Genomic DNA, 22,597 nt, shown 5'->3' with positions numbered 1-22,597 from the left:
GGGATTAACTCTGAGTTGCCTACCTCATTCACCAACAGAGAAAGCACGGTAATAACATCTCTGTTTTAAGTCGTCCAGAAGCAACACAGATGCACACCCCTGGAAATGAAGAAAGTTTGCAGAATACTGGGAGTGGTTGTGTAACAGGCAGCGCAGCAAAGCATTCTCCCTTCAGCCTTAGATCTGCCCTCCAGTGCCCAATGAGCTAGTTGTTAGAGTCAGAAGAGATATGGATAGAACAGGAGAGTGGGAGAGAACTTGTTCAAATGAAAGGGATCCTGTTTCACATAATTCAATGTCTCAGGCTTAATTGAGCTCATCCCCTTTCCTTGTAGAAGGAGGTACTACAAGCATATGCATAGCTTTTACGTTTGGTCAAGTCCTTTGAATGAATATTTAGGTCAATTATAGAAAATTTGAAATAAGGGAAAACGGTGCTGGTGTTAAAAGCAAAGCAGCAAAAGGAAACAGAAAAAAACTCTGGCTCAAAGAATGCATAAACCACAGATTGTTGAAAGCTGTGCCATAGGAGGTGTCCCTGAATGCCTGCCCCATTCCTGTTCTCCCTGCTCAGGGGCTGGCTGGCAGGCAGTGTCAAGGAACGGGGATCAGGTTAAGAGATGGTTTTCTCATCTGGCCTAGTATTGCCATTCTGCTGAATTATGAAGATGTGGGCATGATAGAAAATGTTTGTTAAAAAGGGAAATTAGAAAATGTACGTTTTAAAGAAACATGGGGGTTTTTAATGGTGTCTCAAATAATTTGAGGAAAATGTTTCATAGAATCTATTTCAAGAATGTTAGTTATTTGTGATCTGTATTTCATGTTTCCTTCACCTGGGCAAAGAAAACAGGCTACTCAGTTCTCCTTTCTTGCTCTTTTATACTAGCTGGATACAGCAATATTTGGTTCTAGGCACCATATAATTTGCATTTAAAGAGAACAACAACAACAAAAAGTAGTTTTAAGTGAAATCTTCCACGACTGTTAAGAAGAAAAACAAAGCAGAAATATTTCCAGGGGTTTTCCTGTTAAAGAAATTAATATGGCTTTGAAACGATCTTTTCTGCTTGTGTTTGAGAACTTGTGTATTCAGCCCTGAAACTAAAAATAATCTGAGATTGTAAACATCTTATATAACTGCATTGTCCATACACCCTAAGGTTTTGCCACGTTACCCGTATTTTGCTAACATGTGAGAATTAAAGATCCCCCCCCAGACCCCCATTATGGATGCCTTTGATGTCTTTGCTTGAGACGCATGTATATTGGCCATCCACAGCAATACCCGACACTGGGATAGCCCAGTTAGGGTTAGTCTTTTTGGGAGGTTCCTGAAGCTCCCTGTTACCAAACTGGCCTTGGACCAGCGTTGTTTGTGGTACTGAGCATCACTTGAGCCTTCTTAAAGCTTAGAATAAAGTTCTGCTGAATTTGGCATACCCACAGAGAGGCCACCCAAATATCTTTTTGTTTTGTTTTTCTTTTTTATGCTGACCCTGTTTTCTGTGGGTTTGGCTTTATTTCCCCTTCCTTTGAAGGTAACAGCTCTACCCTGCTGGCAGTGCCAAAGTTAGGGATGTAAGACCTTCTTTAACCAAATCTTTCTTTACTTAAAAAAAAAGTGAATTTTTTTTACTGAGTCAGAATTTTTTACCTCTCCTAAGGGCTATTTATTACTATTGAAGACAAAACGCTTTCCTTAGGCTTGTGGTCTCTGGCAATTTCAGCCCCTTTTTAAAGAGAGAAGAAAAAGCAAAGTATGGAGGGAAAGATGTTGAATACCCTGCAATAATTTAACATAGGAGAAAAGGTTCTGCTCTGCCTCCAAATACTAATAATACTTGGTTCTGAGAATTTTTGCCTGTTAATTATTTTCTGAAACTAATAATTAGGAAGTATTTCCCGCTCCCTTTCTAAATGCAGATGTTTGAAACTAAAAAAGATAATCTTTGTTTCCAGCTGAGTTAGTAAATAGGTATTAAGTATGCCATGAAATGATAGGGAAAAATGCCAGACTCTGCTGTTCACTATAATAACCTGTAATGTGACATATTAGGTACCTTAGCAAGCGCTTTCTGGCTTCTTTTTTTTTCATTAAGCAGAATTCTAACTGTACGGTAACTAAACCATTAGGCCTTGGTTCTGGAGAGTGTGGAGAGTGCATTAACACACTGCTACCTTCAGGCTTTGGCTCTGGTAGGACTTCAGCACCTGCTTTATGCTTGTATTGATGCTTTCCTGAATAGAGACCAAATTATCAAAATACCAGAACAGCAACAGACCTTGCAGCCTGTGCAAGCTTTGTAAACATGTGGCTTCACAGCTGCTCAGTGTCTTGTTGATGGTAAAGTTCCTCTTGGATCAAACATCCGGATCACGCCATTTCCCCTCCAACTGTCCTTTCTTCTGACCTCCTGTTTGTCTCTGCTGCCAGTGAAGCCTGCATGCTTGGCGTCAGGTCACCCGCACTCTCCTGCGTGCTCAGTGCTGGCCGTGTGCCATGCAACTCTGCTCCGTTGCTGTGACAGTCAGATGTCTCTCAGCTGTTTTCACCGTGGCTACTATAACTTGGCTGAAATTCACTGCTATAGGTCTTAGGCTACGCTTTCGCTCATCTCCCCAGAGCCCAGAACATTAATGTTTTTCCTCTGATGCAAATATATGACCAAACTCTTCTCAGCTCACCTCTCTTTGGCCCCATTGGTTTTCTGCAAAATCTAGGTCAGTGTCCTTTGTAACTGTTCTAGCCAAATTGCTGAGCTGCTCCCCCTGCACCTTCCACCCTGCCGAAATGTCTTCCCTGGCTACACTGCGGATGTGAGAGTGCTGATACTCTCAGGCAAACCCAGTCATATGGAAGCACTGCCTTAACTTTTCTGTTATTTAAGCCAGATGAAATCTCTCTTCTGTTTTACCTGTCATTTTTAACGAGCCCTTACCTCCTGTTTTATTTTGTATTTCCTTCCCTCCTTGTCCTCCCCATGGTCTGGAGTAATCACCAGAAGTGGTATGTGGTAGAGTGAGAGGTCTGGGGGGATCTTAGCAGGGAAGAAGATGAAGAGGGAAGTTGCTGCCCCCATTGCGGCTGTGTGAAGTTTATTTAAGAGAAGTCTGAGGTTCACAGAAATCCCAATGGCATGAGATCTGGAAGATAAGGAGAAGACAGACAAGGCCCTAGCAGAACCCACTGAAACCTCAGTGACCTCCTGGCCAAATGGCATCATTACCCATGCCCGTACCATAAGGAAAGGGATCAGGCAAAATCTAGCAGTGATATGTCTGACAAAGGGTACGCTGGAGTACGAAGGGTAAAACCATGTATCATGGTAGATCAGAGGAGAAAGAGATTGTTGTTCTTATTGCTGATGCTGCTTTGGTTGCTTCAGCAGTATCAAACTGCTCAGTCAATAGTATATGGATGTTTTAAGTTGTTACTATAAAATGTATTTCCCGCTAGCTCATTCCAGAACTGAGGGATGTGCAGTGCTATATGAAAGCCAAGCAATTTCAGGTGCAAATCAGCAACTTCTATAAATTCCTTTAGAGAAGAGGCCTCTTGAACCCAGGACACGTTTCATGACTTCATTTTGCTGTTTTGGTTTTGTGAGTGACGCCAAAGCTGTGAATTTCAGAAATGCATAGAACAATAGGGAAAAATACATTGTCTTAATGTTAGTACCCCAAAATTCAAATCCTGAAATGCTGTGACCTGTGTACGGTTAAGGCAAAGACAAAAGCATTGACTGTAAGATGAAAGCGCTAGCCAAAGAATGAGTTAAACTCTGCAGCCTCTGATACTTGTATTGCACTGATTGAAATCGCTCACTTAAGCATAATTTGAGAAATGCTCTAATGTGGTCAGAAACGCTGATAAACCTCTGTCTCAAACTACTGAGAACCAATGATCCTAAGATCTCCTGGTGCCTGAAATATGAAGTTGCTCAGTGCCCACAAGCTGGCTATGGTCAGAAGGCAGCTCTTTGAGGAGACAAAAGGCATAAGTAGCCGGCACAAGTGAAAGAGAAGACAAAGCTAATGGAGAGAAGAGAAAAAATTGGAAAGTATTCTGAAGAGCCATTGCCCTTGCTTTTGCTATAAACTTGTATTGTATTTGCCTGTCCCATTTTGCATTTCCATTGCTGTGACTGCCTTTATCAGGAATCATAACTCATCTCTACCAAATGGTCTGTCCAGATCGGTTTTTAGTTTGACTTCACAACAGATGTGAAAGGAAGTATTCTCACTTAGCTGTGGGAATTGTATCTGGTCAGCTGAAAGATTCCACTGTGTCCTTTTAAAAAATATTACCTTTCTCCTACCTTCATTTAAATCAGGGGAGATCACGCCATTAACTGGCACGTGAGCACGCAGCTTATTTGGTTTCATCCTAATCTACCCGAGTTTGGCAGATCAGTGGTATGTATGAAATGTTTGTGGAGTGTTTACACTCTTGTTTTCCTGTTTCAGAATGGTTTTACTCCACTGTATATGGCAGCCCAAGAAAACCACCTGGAGGTTGTTAAGTTTCTTCTTGACAATGGTGCCAGTCAAAGCCTTGCCACAGAGGTAAAAGTTTGAATTTCACACTTTATGAACAAAGCAAAATGTGCTTCAGCAGTGATTCTTGCCAGTTTATATCAAACTAGTCTTTTAAATACAAAATTAAAGACCAATAAAAAGTTCTCTTTGTGAAGTGTGCTAATGAATACTGAGTTATTGGCTTTTCAGCAATTTAAACCATCTCTTGCCATTTCTAAAATAAAAAAGATACTTTAGAAATAGTTCTAAAAATAGATGTGTTCTTAGTCATAACTGGTAATCTTTCAGGTTAAGTGCTCAAACAGGGAAGCTGTATGCATAAATATAAAAGTTCTCTGTGCTTTCATTAAAAATAGTGAGTCATGTGGAGGGCAACCATAAAGCAAGAACAACTGTTTACCTACGCTTTGGAACCAGCCCTGGGATATCAGGGAAAGCCCAGAGTTACTTAGTGCTTGGAGTATTTTCTGAACTGCATTTATTGCCATGTTGATACCCTCTCCATAGCACCCAGTCATCCCATCTGGTCTTGCAGTGATAATTTCAAACAGGCAGAAAGATGCAAGGTCCATCCTTGAAGGTGGACTGTGATCTTTCTAGAAGAACACTTTTTATTTCCTGCTTTAAAAAGTAATTGTAACTTAAACAAGGCAAGGAAAAACAGTAGCAGACATATTAATAGTCTTGAATGTACTGCACTGAGATAGGTTTTTAATCTGATGAATTTTCAGTTGTCTTAATTCCAAGATTTTGCTACCCCCCACCAAAAAAAGGTATTTCAGTATGTGCTGTCTCTAATATTTTTTTAAAATTCTAATTGCTCTATCTGAACTGATTCCATGAATGAAATAATGCTTATTTGAAAAAGTCCTACTTTTTGCAAAATATGAAATGCAAAATCAGTTTATTGCATCACTATACCTTATAGTATCACTGTATAATGATGTATGTATGGAATCTTTTCCTTCTCTTCTGAAGTCAGCACTGTAAAAAATGAATCACTAATGGATCAAAATTATGTTTTCAAAATCATTAAAGATTAGGTATAACTAGAGGTGTGCATCAGAAACTGCTTTCTCGAAATGCTCAAAGGTATGAAAGGCAAGAAATTCCAAAATGAAATATTTTAAATCTGGAAAATTAATTGAAAATTTGTAGTTTTCAGAACACTGATTTCTATTTCTTTGTAAAAACTTGGAAACAAAGAAGTCACAGGACTGCCAGAGATGTACAACAGATTCAGACTTCTGAAAACATTCTTGCCACTGTATGATTTTCTGAAAATAGACATTTTAAAAATTGTGCATGGGTACTTGATTCTTTTTCTTTGGTATTCTTTTTCCCTTGAGCATTGTATGTCAGTTGAAGTTGAGCTTTTCTCCAACTCAGGTTGATGATAAGGTGCAATCTAATTTTATCCATGGAGAATTCTTCTGAAGATACCCGACTACAAAACCAAAGTTGCTGTTATTGCCTTACTTGTTTGTGACAGTTGCTTATGGGTGCTTGTTTATTTTCTCTTGATCCAAGTTTGATAATAATAAATCTGATTTATCTTTATCTTTGTAAGTGCAAAAGCCTTTGTTATTAAATGACTGCCACTTAGCTAAATATTCATTAAAAATAAAACTCTTCAACAAAGGTGTTTTAATCTAAATTAAAGAAAAAATAGAAGCAGCTATTTACTTTAAATCGTTTTCAGCTTTTGGGGTTTTTGTTTTGTTTTTTTCTGGAGTGAGCTTTGCCTTATGTTTTAAAGTGCAGTTGCTAATTATAGTACTGACATCACGATACTTGCTTGCAGTTGCTTTTTGTGGGTAGGCATCTTCAGAGAGCATGTGGTGGAAGTGCGTTCTTGTTGGTGCTAATATTCTTGGTCACAGTTTGCTTGGCTGTGGTACAGTGATCTCTGCACACACTGAAATGACGGGCAGCTCTTACCAGAGTTAGGAAACTGGGGGTATAGGGGGTGGCAGCTGTTCTGGGGTTGAAATGAAGTGCTCCCTCCCACTTGTCCACTCCCTTTTCCCGAAGGAAAGGAGAAAATGTGTTCCTATGATTTTTTTTTTGTACTGTTGTTACCAGCATTTTTAGTAGAAGAGAAAGCCCAATGAAAAAAGACATTGTAGATGGCTAAACCATTTTTCTTTGTGAAGCGACTGACTGTGCCACTGCCTTTGGCTGGATAAATAGACCGGGAAGCGAACGCCTCCGTGTCACTAAGGCGTGAGCTGTCGCACTCAAGGTTTCTCCAGGCAGGAACCTCCATTTCTGCAGGTACAGCGTAGCTATATTGCCAGAGCCCTCTTGTGGGGATGCTCGTGGAGTTTTTTGGCCTTCAGAGCTACACAGCATTTTTTTCACACCCTGTGCTGCTCTCTGCCCACAGTCTGAGGCTGCGTGGTTTTCCCACCCTAGGAGCCACTCGCAGCATGGGACCACAGCCCATTGCTCTGCCCTGCTGCTGGAGTGTGGTGAGCTGGAGGCAAAGGAGAAGGCTGTGGTTAAATGAGTTAAAAAAAAGTCATTGAAAAAAAAAAAGCGCAGCTGGTTATGACCTAAGAAATTTCAGTGATTCCCCCCCGCCCCGGAATTTTGAAAGAAATGCTCTTTTTCAGAACTCCTCCTGTTTCTCTTCCTAAATTGAGGTGCTCTTTGTTTGGTAAGCCAGAGCGAGAAATTCCTTATTGAAAATGTTACTTTTAGTTCCAAAAGTTAAAAAGTTAACGCTTGAACTCTGCACTTTTGACATAGTGTGAGGGTCTACATTCTTCTGTGTCACTGCTGCACTTTTATTTCACACTTACACAGTTTTGCCGTGACAGAAGTAGTCGAAAAGTGAAGGAAGGTGTTTACCTACTAAACTGTAATGACGCTTGGTAATGTAAGTTTTGGATATATTGATCGAGAGTCAAATGTAATAAGAAAATATCCCAAGTAGAGCAACTTGCATTTGTGATTTATGGGTATTATCTTGGGCGAAGCTGAATGTGTTCCTCAATTGGAACGCCATTGAAGTGTTTGGGAAGGAGCAGAATCTAAATGACAACTCTTTCACTCTTTAGTTTTCTAAGATTCCATAAAAATAAAACTATAAAAACATCTCAGACTGTACTTTTCATGTGTTTGAGGAATTCACTCTAAAAGCTGTTAAAGAAAAATCTTTTGTTTTTCAGGTTTCTTATTCTGCACTACTTTGGTTATTTACTAGTCTGAAAGGAAATAATTTCTGTTTGTAAGAGGATTGTCCATCACATTTATATAAATTTTCATAAATGAAAGTTGTAGTAAAGTAATTGGTATATTGGGAGAATGTGGTATTCCTATTCAAATATTATTAGATTTTTAAATCCACATATAAAATATATCAGAGGATAGAGCTGAAGTGTTGGGGTTTTTTTCTTCTTAAAAAACATAGGTTATAACCTGTAGCTGTGGGGGCAATGGATGATAATTTGCTATGGAGATGCCATTAACAATGGTAATTTTAATATTTCAGCTTTTTATACCTTTTTATACAATTATACACATTATTATACACATGCTTATTTACATAACTGTTAATTTGTGAGTGTTTTCACGCTTTTTTCCTCGTGTCAGTCATTTTTGTTTCCTTGTGTCGCATAATTTTATGTTTAAGCCTGGAGTGCCAGAAAGGTGTTTTGAGCATTTGGGACCTAGTTCACCAACGCTTTACTCCAATTTCAGTGTCATTGCAGAGTACTTTTAATTTGCACCATGTTACACTTTACATTTGAATTTGAGCCAGTACTGTTACTAATGCTGAGATCTCTTCCCTTCCCCTTTCCGCCCCCTGGAAAGCTTGGAACATGTGTTGAGAGTCCCCATTGTATGTTGCAGGATGGTTTCACGCCTTTGGCAGTAGCTTTGCAGCAAGGTCATGACCAGGTGGTTTCACTGCTGCTTGAAAATGATACGAAGGGAAAAGTCCGTCTTCCTGCCCTTCACATCGCTGCTCGCAAGGATGATACGAAGGCAGCGGCTCTGCTCCTGCAGAATGACCACAATGCTGATGTGGAGTCAAAGGTCAGTTGTAAAAAGAAAACAGGTTTGATGCTATTAAGTGCTGAGATCTCTCTTAGTGTGAAGTATTTTGCTGCAGATTTACACATAACTTTTTCCTATAGTGTGTGATTAAGAATAATGGTTCATTTGTTTCCTTTGCCTCTTTCCCTCATTCCCTTTTTGTCTAAATCAGGGTTAATGTCTCCTGTAGAAACTTTGAAAATGGAAAATAATAAGCAAAATATTATTAGAATTATTCTCTTGCGAATGAAAGCCACTCCTGCAGTTGTGTGCTATAGGTATTGTACAATTAAGTCATTTGATTAGTTGTTTGTGCAATTGCTACTTTAAGAACTTGGGTAAACATGTAACAATTAACATTCAAAATACTCGATCATTCAGCTTCCATTCAGTCGAGCTTCCTTGTGTGCCGATTGTGCTGTCATCTGAGCTGCCATGCCACGTAGCAATCATGAAGCTTTTTGCATCCATATCACCAGTAGTGAACTAACCGTTCATTTTTTCCCCCTCTTTGCTTCCAAATGTGTTAACCTAGATGATGGTGAATAGAACAACAGAGGTATATATAAATATATGTATGCATCATCACTCCTCCATGACTTAGTGCTGCTGCATCATTTTTTCCTCCTCCTTTTTGCATCGCCTTTTATAGGATAGATACCTGCTTTAGATGAAATGAAGTAGCATGTGCTAGAGAAGACTGTAGTGTAGATACCAGGGCTTTCTGCAGCTGAAATTAGGGTTTAAAAGTAAGAGTAAGCATTCTTGGGAACTAACTGCCATCATGAAAGAGCCATACTATATAAGATGGAGTTTTCAGGGATTCTCATGGAGCATGTTTATCAGATGTGTTAAGAGCTGCAGACAACCCTGTCATGTTGTGCATCCAGGTCTGATTTTAGGCTTCTGCATGACACTTACCTTGATGGTGTCAGCAAATAGAATGATCTGAGAGTGGTTTTATATCTGCAAAATTCCCAAAGCAAGGCAGTGGCAGCTAGCATGGCTTGCTAACAATTTAGAAATGCATCTAGTTCCCATAAGGTTTCATACTTCGCAGGACTGATGGAATTGCTGCATGTTTTAGCACTATTCTAAAAGGAAGTAAAACTACTTAAATATGAAAATAAGTTGCTGAAGTAATTTTATCAGTAAGGCATCTTCTAATTAGGGTGGTAACTCGTGGTGTCTGAACATAACCTAGTGTGATTGCCCACAGTGGGAGACTGATCTTTATGGTACTAGCCCTTGGAAAAAAAAAAAAATCCATATTAATAATTTAAAATTGTCTTTGATGTTGTTTTCATTTGCATCTACTTTGAATTCATAAAAAACAGTTAGCAAGTATCATTAAATGACTTGTATATGAACTTCTGCAAAGAATCTCTAAGAGATTTAACTTGCAAGACTGACGTAATACTGACAACAACTAGATATTTCTAGTTAGAAATTAATTTCTTATAAAAGACAGAATATTGCTTTAATACTTAAATGTTTTGCTGTTGTTTTTTTCTGGAATAATTGAAATTTTTATCTTACTTCTGGTCTTCTAGAATACTTATGTTAATTTTTTTCCCTCCTGCATAGCAATATGATTTTATTTAGACTCTCTGAGAGTCTATAAATAAATGTCAGTGAGTGAAAACTAGTACAGAATTGGAATGGTGACTTGCAGCAGACTCCTATTACTAGCTTTTGTCAGTGATGTGATACAAATTTTGGAGTACCAATGAGATATAAAAAAATAAGTATCTATCGGTTTTGTTTTGTTTTTCCAGAGTGGGTTCACTCCCCTCCACATAGCTGCTCACTATGGAAATATCAACGTAGCTACGTTGCTGTTAAATCGGGGTGCTGCTGTGGACTTCACTGCAAGGGTAAGTGTGAAATCTTAGTTATGCTTAGTTTGCTTAATCACCACTTTTGAAACACTTTTTCCACAAAGGTGTGGAAAGGTACATTGCTCTTGCCAGCCAAGGGGTCTGGCCTGACTGCTCTTGTTCTGTTACCATGTGGTGTAAAGGGTGTTTCCCTGGGCTGCTGAACTGAACCTGAGCTCTAGTCCTCACCTTTGAAAACTTCTGTTTTAATCAAAAAGAGCTGCTATTTTCATAGTTCCAGTGTTGCAAAAGGTAGGCTGGGATTCAGTGCTTCTACCTGTAGCTTTAACAGATTGCAGGAGTGCTGTCCCTGCTGAATTGTGCTCAATATGCAGTTGTTTCCAGTGAAAATGAAGTGCAGGTGCACCGGTGAATAAAGCACCTGTGCCTTCACTGCATATGTGAGAGTCGGATTATCTGTAAAGGAGATCTGAGAAACTGGAGAGATAGAAAATGAAATGTTGTATAGAAATGGAGGGGAGTCGATAATGGGAGCTGTACGGCAGAAGCCATGGCGGAGTGGGGGAACTAATCCTCCTGACCCTGTAAGTTGTGCACCAAAATCACGACACTGACTGGATATAAGGAAGAAATTTTTTACAATGAGGGTGGTGAAGCACTGGCACAGGTTTCCCAGAGAGGCAGTGGAGGCCCCATCCCTGGGAACATTCCAGGTCAGGCTGGACGGGGCTCTGAGCACCCTGATCTGGTTGAAGCTGTCCCTGCTCACTGCAAAGGGGGTGGGGCTGGATGAGCTCTAAAGTTCCCTTCCAACCCAAAACATTCTATGATTCTGTGATTCTACGACACAGCCCAGGGAGTGACAAGGTAGTTCCTCAGACGTATGAAAAAGGATTGGGAGCCAGGAAGGGAATGGTATGGGCTTTCCCAGCGTCCCCTTGCTTCACCCTGGGCTGGGTGGGGAGCAGCTGACCAGTGGCTTCAGCTGCACGTTCTTGCTTGGGGAGTGGGTCCATCCTCCCACAGGCAGCTGGACTGCTCTGTGAGCCTGGTGCCAGCAGGGCCCCATCTCACAGCCCGGGCCAAAGTTTGACCGTACCTGCTGTCAAGGGGTCGGGTCTGTCGGAAGACCAAAGAGGAGTGTTAGAGTGAAGGAGTATGGTCAGAGCAGGGAGGATGTGGGAACAACAAATCATAAGCAGAAGTGTAAAGGACAGAAAATGACAGAGGGAAGTTATATATAGTTGGAAGAGCAGAAAAACAAAGAAATGTATATGGACAGGGATACAGCAATATGAAGGGCAGGGAAAGAGATTGTGCCAGGCATGAGACCAGGGACAAAAGAAAGGCAAATGCAGAGGTAACACAAAATTTAATGAGACAGCATGGAAGGCTAGAGAATGGTAGGGTAGAGAGGATGTGGGCAGGAAGCTGAGTAGGTGCCATGGGAGTATGCAAGGTTGTAACAAGGGAGAAGCAGGGAGAGTGAGTAGGGACATACAGGTAAATAGAAAAGGAGCTAACATTCAAAATACATTAGTATTGAAAATGCTGGAGCTAGAACTTCCTACTGAAGTTCTTAAAAATTTGTTTCCTCGTTAGCTTCTTCAGTAATGGCTTGGGCTGTATGAATAAGAGGATGCCTATGGAATTTCTGCTGACACACAGCCAGGAATGGTTGTCAGTACAGAAAGAGTGCAACAGAACATGGAAATGTGTTGAAATTCATAGTGGAAAACAGATCAGACCCTTGGCTAAAACATACATGTATTTCCCCTGTTGGTTTCTCCAACAATCTACCAACCAAGAAAGAGGAGGACCTGTCTATATTAGGTGTTCACTGGGTGGTGTGTGTGATATGGTTAAAAAAAAAAAGGGGGGGGGGGAACCCCCAAAAAGTGAATGTGATTTCAGGTTATTCCAAGGTATTTCTGATATAGACAAAACAAACAAACAAACAAAAAATCACAAAGAAACAAACAAACAAAACCCCAACAACAACAAAAAAAAACCCACCAAAACAAAACAAACTGAGGCTGTGCAAGAATTTGGCTCACCAAACCTTACTAAAACAAAGCCAGGGAGATGTGGCAGTGGTCCCTAGGAAAATAAGGAGAGAAACACAAGGGAGCAAGAAGCATTCAAACTGAAGGCAAAAGTTGACATAAGAGTAAATAGGTATAAACTGGCCATGAATAAATGTTGTCTAAAAATTTAGATATTTAATATTCATTAGTAATACTTAATATTATTTGATTAATAATTGCTTAATAGTTAATATTAAAATGCAAGTTATGAGATTCTGGAGCAAGCTTTCAATGAAAGTAGAAAAAGCAAAAAAATCCAACATGTATTTGAGATGGTATTTATGAGGGGAATTACGTGGCATGGATAATTCAGCAGCTCCTTTTCAGAGATTTTGATCATGTTGTGTTTATTACTTTTACAAGAGGAAAAGTACTTTACTACTGCTTAGAGCATTTGCCACATAGCAAAAAGCAAATTGTAGTATTTTCTTTTACTTTAGATAACTTGTACATCGAAAAAGTTGAATGCTTCTATAATTAAGGAACATATTTACATGCAGCAAAGTGTTTTATGATAAGCATTGCAAACCCATGAAAACAATAAAATAATACCACGTTTATTTAGCATAGAAGCTACTACTTTACTTATAGGACTTCTCACATTTAACATTCCCCCCCCCCCCCCCAAAACCAAACCAAACCAAAACACTAAACAGTTCTTTTTTAGGGATTGTCTGTGATTAGAAGGGGAGCTGCTGGAGGGTGTGATAGAGCAGGAATAGAAATTTTGAACAGAGAGACCCAGAATGTTTTCCTTAAACTAGGAAGTAAATAGGAGTGCAGGTGAAAAGTGTTGGTGCTGGCCACTATTCATTCCACATAGCATCATTCAGTGATTCATTAATGAAGATAAATTCTCAAAGCTAAAAGACACAGTTGTAAGGCACGATCCAGTACCTACTAATGCTGGTGAGAAGAGTACTAGCAGATACTGGGTCAAGCTGATAGTTGAGTATCAAAGGCAAGGATCGGCTCTCATATATCCCCCTCAAATTATGTTTTCCAAATCACATTCATCACTAAATGTATTTCATGTTATTGGCGAGAGAGGGGTCCCAGGTTAGTTCCACATGAAGCTCACAAATTAACAGTAGATTTGGGGGTTAAGGGTTTCTGGGAAGTTTCTAACTATGAGTGCTTTGCTTTCACTGATAACATTGACCTCTTATTCCCAAGTCCCTAAACTGACCAAATTAGAGTGTTAAGGCATTTCAAACAGTCATAAGCTTTGGCATTCAGTATTTGGTAGGCTCTAATCACAGGAGCAAGGAAGACAAATGGGGTCTTAGGTCAACTCTTTCCCACTCAGAAACAAGATTAGGGATTAGCAATGCTAGTGCATTAGCAATTAGCAATTAGTACCAGTACCACTACATATCATCTGCCTATGCTTGTTTTAATAAAATAATAAATCTTAGGCTTCAGCAGCTCTGTTCTGCATTAGGGGCACTCATGGAGAGCACAGCCAAAGTAAGAAGGCCATCCCCTCCTCTTCAAGATCTGGAAATTCCAGGTTCTCCCTCCATTAGTTGTCGTCATCATCAGAGGCAGACTGCTCAGATAGCTGGGGAAGTGCAGATGCAATGACATCAGCCTGAAAGAGCAGTGGGCCGATGCTGTGACTCAGAGCAGTGAACGGCTTGTTTGTGCTTGTGATAGCTGGGTGGGGGCATCTGCAGAGCACATCTCGACTGTATGGTGGTTGCAAATCTAGATAAAGTAGCTGTGACAGAAGGAATCGTAGCATAAATAACAGTAATATGGAGTTGAATTTTGTTCTTTAGTGCTTATCAGACTGCGGGTAATGAAAGCACTTCACGGAAAGATGAGCTAGATTCTGGTAGAGCAGTGAATTTGTAGGCAAACAGAGCACCAGTGTAATTTGAGTGCAAAGTACAATTATCAGCACCAAGTAACAGAGCCCTTGCTTGATCCTTGATTACCCATATTGCAAAACAGGTAGAGGTACTACTAGAAAGGGTACTAAAAATGATCCACAGGTACAGCCTGCCCACTGGCACCTCATTGCCTCTTGTTGTTTTAATTTCTGTAAACAACAACCATGTATGCTCTCTCCCCTCTGGAGGAAGGGCCCTTATTTGAGTTGTTGACAATCTAAGACAAGCAAAAGAGCAAAGATATGGAAGGGCTGTAACCCAACTAAAATCATACTGTGTGTATGTACTGTAGCTTTCAGAAGTACAAAGAGTGAACTGTAGGATGGGGGTGTCAAATGCACTTTGTGCATTTGCAAACCACCACCCATTTTTCCTTTGTTCTTGTTAAACAAACATGAACCAACACTACTTGTCTGCTCTCAATTTATGTTCAAACTGTTTAGGCAAGTATCAATTCTGGGGAGAGATTTGAACAAGAGCAGAGGATTATGGTAACAGAAGATGCTTGTGTGGAGGGGGCAACATGAAGAAAAAGGTGTGAGGGCAGGATAAATAGCCAGCTCCCACCATCGGTGTAGTGAAGGTGGGGAAGGGTGGAGAAAATGTGAATGGACACATAGGATGAAGGGAGAGCTCTGAGCCTTAAAGACAAGGGCAAGTGTGGTGAAAAGAGGAGCTAGTGAAAGGATGTAAGAAAAAGGAGGGCAGACCTGCAGCAAAGGACATCTCTTCAGCTGCTGTGCTTTCAGTGCGTTTCTGAGAGGCCCGAGGGAAGAAAGAGGTTCCAGCAATGAAGGCAGGGAAAGACATGAGCTTGATGATGGCTCTTGATGTGTGGGCAGGTGAGCAGTGGTGCTGTACTGTAAGTAAATGATGTCCCCAGCGATATGCAGCGGCAGCTGCTCCCCTCACCCCTGCCGGTATGCACCTGCCTGCCTCTCAGCTGCCAGATATCCCTTGTTCCCTTTTTTCACTGCATCTCAGAAAAACAGACATAGCTCCAGGAGCTCTTACAGGTGTTACAGTGCCTGCCAGCCTGTGTACCTGCTGACCATAGAGGCTGGGAGGACTGGAAATGTACCTGCTTTTGGTTTGCACACTTCCAGCCCAGCGACTGATTTCATGTCAGCTCTTCCACTGAACTGCATTTAGCACTTATTTGTCTGTGCTTTCTTTGCTAGCCTTGCTGCAAGTGCAGGGAAGATGGCATAATATGGAGAGTTTCCTGTGGGATGGATGGACATAATTTCAGTAAATCAGCTTGTGATGCCCCTGATTCTACCTGTTTACAAGGAGGTAGCTCCAAGAACCTTCATAACCTCAGTCCAAGTGAAACAGGATCTACTTATTGGGCTGGATGTTTGCCATTTTGTAATGAAGGAAAAATACTCATTCCAAATTCTGGGGCTCAAACTCAGCAATAAACCTGTCACAATTACTGGCAGGGAATGCATTGTAGAAGTAACAGGTATTTTATGACTATTCATTATCCTTTTTCTGTAGCACATTTTCACGTGTGTGGCTATGCTTCTCTGACACCCTTCAAAGCTAAAGAAATACCCTCATTACATCATCATATTTCTCTCTTGCTTAACTGGGAGACAATCACATATGGGCTAAACAAGTGGAGGAAGAGAATAAAGGGTAACTGAGGGTGAAGTCAGTCTCCTTTCTTACCCAGATTAACATGTAAGTGCAGTCGCTACCTGGGCTTTGAAGGATTGCAACAATTGCAGGCACCATTCTTTTAGCTGGCAATGGCACCTGACATCAGAGAGCTGCAGATAAATCCTAGTTACAAACTGAAAGAATGCCAAAGACCTTCAAGGCAATCTATTTTATCAAATTTTTCCACAGGAAAAAGTAATTGCTGTTATTTTAAGAAAAATGTTGTGCATCAACTACTTGGGACATTGAATCAAACTGTATCTGGTGTGTTACCTAGGGTTTTAAAAATTTTGATATCTACTTCCCATCTTCTGGAACTACCAACCTAGTGATTAGTATGGAGAATTGAAATCCACCAAGCAGGCTCTCCAGTTCCAGACTTTCAATTCAGGAGATCTGTTGTTAGCATACTGTGACCGTATGTGTAGTGAAAACTGCTGTGCTCCTGTCCTAGCTGCTGCTTCTGGAGCTGGGTGCTGTTGCAGGGGCTTCATGCCGTGGGCTTGACTTTCTTTACCAGAATCAGGTCATCTTCAGCATGAGGGTGGATGGGGTGCTAGAGAAAAATGACAGGTCACAGAGGGACGACTTCTTTATCTCTACTGCTCCCCTCAAATTTGCTATAGACTGCCTTGCACTTTGATATCTAGGATCTGGAAACGTGTATCCAGATACATGCTAAAGCAAGTAACAGCCATTGGAAGGAATGAGAAACCAGTTTCCTTAGCAGTCTGATTATAGCTATGGTATCCTCTGCAAGAAAGCTCTTTTGCTAGAAATCAGACCCCTGCAGAGCGCCCGCCCTTTCCCCTCCAGGCCCTGCTTGGGTATCACCAGGAGCAGTGCGCAGGGAGGGCAGGCAGTTTTATCTGCTGCAATTCCCAGCCATCTGTGACGGAGATGTGTGTCCAGACTACCCTGTGCTTATTCAGCAATAAGAAAGTGCAAATCGGTGTTTCTCCAAGGCTGCTATGCAGACCAGGGAGGTGAAGAGGGTGCTTTGAACAAACTGTATTTTCTGGGAATTATAGTTAGGAAAAAGTTATCTTTTGGGGGTTCACAGAGTCTTCAGATATCATTCTTCTGCCTGAGATTATCTTCCAGTGGAAAGATCAGTCTAGCCCAGGTGAGGAAATGCCTCTGAAGCTCCACCTGTCTCTGAGGAGCACAGTGGTTAGAACAGAAGAAAGAAATTGTTCTCTGCAGCTTCCAGAGCAATGGCTGAAAGAAAGCTCTGTGACCCCCACATCCACTCCCTATTTCAGCAAGCCAGAAGATTTGGGTAGCAAGGGAATCCTCTACAAGAAGATGACCTCTGCCCCCATCTTTCTTGCCAAAGCAAACAAAGGGTAGTCACTGTCCCATAAAACTGCATCCAACCCTGTGAGCAGCCTTCCTGATACCCAGCACTCCTTATTCTAGAGGAGATCTCAGCTCCCCTGGGAGTCAGCTTTGCCTGCAGAAAGTTTGCTTACTGGAAGGTTGAGAATGGATTTGGTGATTTTGAGAGGGTGGTGTGAGGACAACATGCATTAATGATGACCCTGAGGCTGAGGAGCGGAGCACCATTAGCCCATCAAAAAGAGCAGGCAATATGTAAGTGACAGTAACATAAGAGAAAAACATCTTTTTATTTCCCTAGTGGTAGTTTGCCATAACAGCTCCTTGCTATACTCTTCCTTCTTTTCTTCCAGGATTCATTTTATACATCTCAAGCCTGAAGAAAGATAAGTATATAAGCATTCAAGAACTAAATTAGCGCAATATAAGACTTTTATTAAGTAGAGAAGAAAAAAAAGCTGAAAAATTATGCACTGTTGTAAGGTTTTCTGGAAAGCATCTGATTCTGTGTTTGTACCTATAATTTCTTTAATTTCTGAAAGTCCTATACAAGTCTCAGTGAACCCTGTAACTGCTACTAGAATATAAGACACTTCTCTGCAGGGGTTCTGCTGTGTTTTAGCTCCAATTCTGAACTGCAGAAAAAATACAGAAGGAGGGAATATTGAGTGTTTTCATGCACAACATGTTGATGTAGCTGCATAGTTGCATATGACAACCTTCCCATACCTTCAGGAACTGGTAATAGTGGTAATATCCATGCAGTGTTGTTGATGACAGTTCCAGTATATGACAACCACAAACCAACATTATGGTCTTTCCTTAAGAACCCCTAATGATGGAGGGATTTTCCAGACTGTACAGGAAATTTCTGCTTTAGTAGTCTGGCTATTTTCAGCTTCTGTTTTATTCACACATTCTTTGTCAATATTAAGCTCTTCCCAGAGTCTGCTCTTGCTTGAGAACTGAGAAGGATGATCTTACTAAATTCCAAATTAATCTGAACATTTTGGTAAGAAACTGTGGTTTTTTTTTTAAATCAAAGATAAAAAGGTGAATTTTTTGTGATTAAAACTACACTCCACTGAGAGGCTGGGAGGAGAGGTCAGAGGTGGAGGTAAGCCCTCCCGTTGGTAGCAAGGAGAAATATCAAGCCCCTATGATGCTAGCAATGGGTCTTCACAGTCCTTACATGATATGACAGTCAATCAACATTTAAAACAATGCAGCACATGACCAGGAAAGGTTTACCCTTTTTTTGTATGTTTTTTTTTAAAACTACACTTCAGAGCCCAATATGAAACTGTAAGTGCAAACATTTACTTTTCTTGTTTATTATTGGCATCCTTATGCTTGTAAACTCAGACTCCCTGATGGGAGAAGGAGGCAGTCCCATAGGACAACATATGACACCAGAAACCAGGGGGAATTCTTCATTTGCTGAATGCATTAAAATAAAACTACTAGATGTACCATGTTTGCACTCTGTCAATTTTAACTTTTTCTCTACTTTTTTCTGATTTCCTAACCATTTGTATTGCTCATTTGTAATAGTATGGCGTAATTCTGACTACTGCGGTGAACTGTGATGGATAATGCCATGTGTCAGAGGGGACCTGATCTCATTTCAGATGGGAAATGTAGGTGGCTTATTGCTCAGCACAGTGTAACGCAAAGTTTTTTTAATTTTCTTGTGAAGCTGTAGATAGAGAGATGCAGCTGAAAGGGCTTAGTGCTTCCTCTGATCAAGCACAAGGAAAAGCCACTGAATAGAAAAGCAGGTCAGTCTTCACCCGTCGTATTTCTGGATGTTGTGAGACTCTGATGGAAGGCACAGGCCTTGTGTGAGAGGGTGGTAGCTGCAGGAGGCAATGGATAGAGATAGAGGGAAAACAGCCGTCCACAATGTTGTGAGGTATAGAAAAAAATTGCATGCATCTCATATGTGACACTTAGAGCTATATACGGTTTCAGAGTACTTCAAGTCATATACCCCAGGAAATCTGCCAAGGGGGAGAGGAAAGGCTATGTGCTAGTTCAGAATCCTGTGAGCATTTATTGCATAGTTTTAGGTTGTTGTTCTCAGAAGTTATGTTTCATATTCCCTGTAGAATTTGCTAACTCTCAAGTTGAATGGCAAGTTGGATCTCAGTGTCGAGGGGTCTACCTGAGACATTATCCAGCATTTGATATTTCAACAGAGCGGGAGTCCCACAGATGTTCTAGATCTGAACCACATCTTTTAATGGCAACTTTTTGAAGGCATTTCAGCTTTATATCTGCAGGAAAACATCTTCAAATTTTTCCTGATTTACTATTCTATCTTAAGAACAAAGGGAGAAATTTATAGAAGATCAAACAGATAAAAATAGACTGAAAAGACAGCAGATGCTGTTGATTTACTGAAGAATTCAGAACCTTACATTTGGTGGCTATATTGTTTGCTGATACCACAGTTTTAGTGTTAATAACCTACACCCAAGCTGCACATATTATGAAGCCTTTTTTATCTCTAGTTTCTTGTGACCAGTACAAATAACTTGATTTTGAGTTGCTTGCTTTACGTTTTGTCATCAGAAATATTAATGATGATATCTAAGGTTTATGCACTTCTCGGTTCACTTTCTTAGTTGTCAGACAAGAGATGGGAAGGGGCCATACGCGTGATGCTTCTAGGTATAATTTTTTAAGCCTTGACACAACATAGTATTGACCAAAGACAAGTTGCTTGCCCTAAACTTCAGTGTGCAATTTTTTGAGCGTTCACATAATGCATCTCTTCATTGGTTCAGGAGTCAGAACTCTCAGCCAGCAGAATTATTACTTCATATAATTACTTCATGTTGTCTACCAGTAAAAGCTCAAATAGCTAAATGGCAAAATTAAATTCTGAATAGAGACCTGCCCCTTCTCTTTTTTCCCCTTCGTTTCCCCACAGTGTTTCCCAGAGCTCTTAGGGCTGAATAAGGCTAAACATGTTTTTTCTTCTTTGCTGCTTCATTTTTTTTATGAACTGCCTGGATAGGTTAGTAGAGTATGACAAAAACTGCATCCTCCTTTCCAGAGAGTGAGTGCTGCAGTGCTCTCTTCCCAGGAAAGAGGAGCTGAGTTTGATCATCCATAAGGACAGATACTTCACAGGGCATGTAGGGTTTCATTTGCTTGACCCCTCCTGCTCAATTCTTTATTTCAGGGTAGCTGTGGGTAGTTGGTTTTCCTAACAAACTGTGTCTGAAGTGATCACATTCTTTATCCATCCATCTCTTCCTAATGTGAACTTGCTGCCTATTTTCAACCAAATGTGACTCAAGCTTTCAAGATCCTAGAGACATTAAATTTATATGTTTTTCATAAAGACAAGTGATCAAATGGAGGAAAGATGGACTGCTAGCTCTCCAGCTTGCAGAAGTGAGCTCAGTCCTTATTAGCTGCTGGAGAATTTCCCCACATGCCCAGCCAGTGTGCTTGCCCCCGTCAGAAGCTGACACACAACTGCACAAGGAATAGGTCCTGATAGTTTCAGTACTAACCATAAATATGAAGGTCATTTGAACAGGACTCCTTTTTGGCCATGAAAATTATTTTTTGGGTTTTTTGGTTTTGGTTTGTTTGTTTTTTTTTTTTTCCCCCTGCCTGTTGCAAGCAGTGTAACATAAACCTTTAACTACTAAGCGAAAGTCATATCTTTTGGAGTTGAGGCGTGTATCTGCCAGTGCTCATTCTCTCTAGAGTCAACTCTCCTTCATTCAAGGCAACAGGAGCGTTGTACGACTGGACTGGCAAAGAATTAGATCCAAAGAGGTTATACCCTCCCCTGTGCTGCACTAGGTTGATTTAGATTGGTGTCAAGATGACTGAGAACCAGACTTCTAATAGGTATTTGTCCTACCTTTTTTAAGGCTGTCCCTTCCTCCTCCATTTCTTTGCTGATGCTTAGAAAAGGCATTTCTTCTAGTCAGTGTATGAAACAGTAAATTGTTAGTAGTAATGTATTAACAGGGCACCAAGGTCTATTAGACTGAGTTAACCTCTTTGCTCATCAATCCCAGCAAGTAGAAAAAGGTGGTACTTCAGTCTAAATTAGCTGCAGTACCCTGTACTTGAAGACATGAAAGTTATTTCCTTTACTGTTTTTTCTCAGGAAAGTAGAATTCATCTCTCTTTCTCCCTCTGACCTCGGTAACATCTTTCCTCCTGGGAGGAGAGAAAAAGCAGAAAGTATCTCCTCATAGTTGTGTTTTCCCTCTTCTTTCTGCCCTCTTTGTGGCTGATACAGTAATATACTGACCCCATATTATATCCAGTGTCAGCTGCCAGTCAAATAGAATTAATTATTTTTTCAAAACTAACTCACAAATTGCAAGTTAAGCAATCACACAGCTTTACATCCCCAGGAGGACTAGGTATAGCATACTTTTTGTTAAATGTGTTAAGCATCATTTTTCTTTTACTTCATTTTTTTTTGAAGAAATGAGAAGCCACCCTGGAATAGTAGTCGCTTTGATGCTCTCATGATCACTAATATTGGAGAAAGAAGCTCTGTCATTTCATCTTGCTAAAATGTATTTTACCTCTGTGATAATATTAATTAGTACTTTCTAGTAGCTGTGCGTTAGTTTCGTAGTGAAATTGTGTGTAAATGAACCTGTAGCCTACTGGATTAGGTACTCAGCATTATTATTAAGCTATGAGTCAGCTTGTCACATCTCAGAGGGGATCTTTTTTCAGTGCTGGCTTTCTATCACTCCTCTCACCTGCAGTTTTGAGGAAGCACTATTAAACAGCCTGTTGGCCAGGCAAGACACTCATACTGCTCTCCAGCTCTTCAAGGCGATGGGTGCCTTTCTGATTCAGTCAGCCATAGGAGACATGCTCACTAAAATTTGTTGCTTTCTGCTCAGTCACAGGGAAGCTGGTTTTATGCAGCCAGCTGCTTGTGCTGCCCCTGAATACACAGAAACATGTTCTTTAAAATTCTGTTTGTCTTCGTACAGTAGCTGCATGCTCTATTTAAATCCTTTTATTTTTACTTGGCTCCGTATGATCAGATATATACAGGATGTGGCCTTCATACACCACAAGATAAAGGATTCATCAGAGCATGAAGAAACGTCCTAGCTACATCTTGTTAAAAAAGAGCTACATCTTGTTAAAAAAAGTGTGTTTGTGTGCG

At 40.5% G+C, this 22,597-nt stretch overlaps 1 protein-coding gene across 2 annotated transcripts in view; it reads left to right on the top strand.

Moving 5' to 3' along the window:
- ANK3 (ankyrin 3) overlaps positions 1–22,597 on the top strand; it is a 204,911-nt gene that overhangs the window by 61,697 nt on the left and 120,617 nt on the right. For both annotated transcript variants that reach the window (XM_075717238.1, XM_075717237.1), the window contains exons 5-7: positions 4,471–4,569; positions 8,404–8,589; positions 10,368–10,466. In XM_075717238.1, the coding sequence (XP_075573353.1) occupies positions 4,471–4,569; positions 8,404–8,589; positions 10,368–10,466 (384 nt within the window). The remainder of the gene's footprint in view (positions 1–4,470; positions 4,570–8,403; positions 8,590–10,367; positions 10,467–22,597) is intronic.

The sequence above is a fragment of the Pelecanus crispus genome, chromosome 10 (assembly GCF_030463565.1).
Source record: "Pelecanus crispus isolate bPelCri1 chromosome 10, bPelCri1.pri, whole genome shotgun sequence".
In the NCBI taxonomy this organism is placed as follows: domain Eukaryota; kingdom Metazoa; phylum Chordata; class Aves; order Pelecaniformes; family Pelecanidae; genus Pelecanus; species Pelecanus crispus.
The sequence above is the reverse complement of the archived record's forward strand: the minus strand, read 5'-3'. Positions and strand labels throughout refer to the sequence as shown.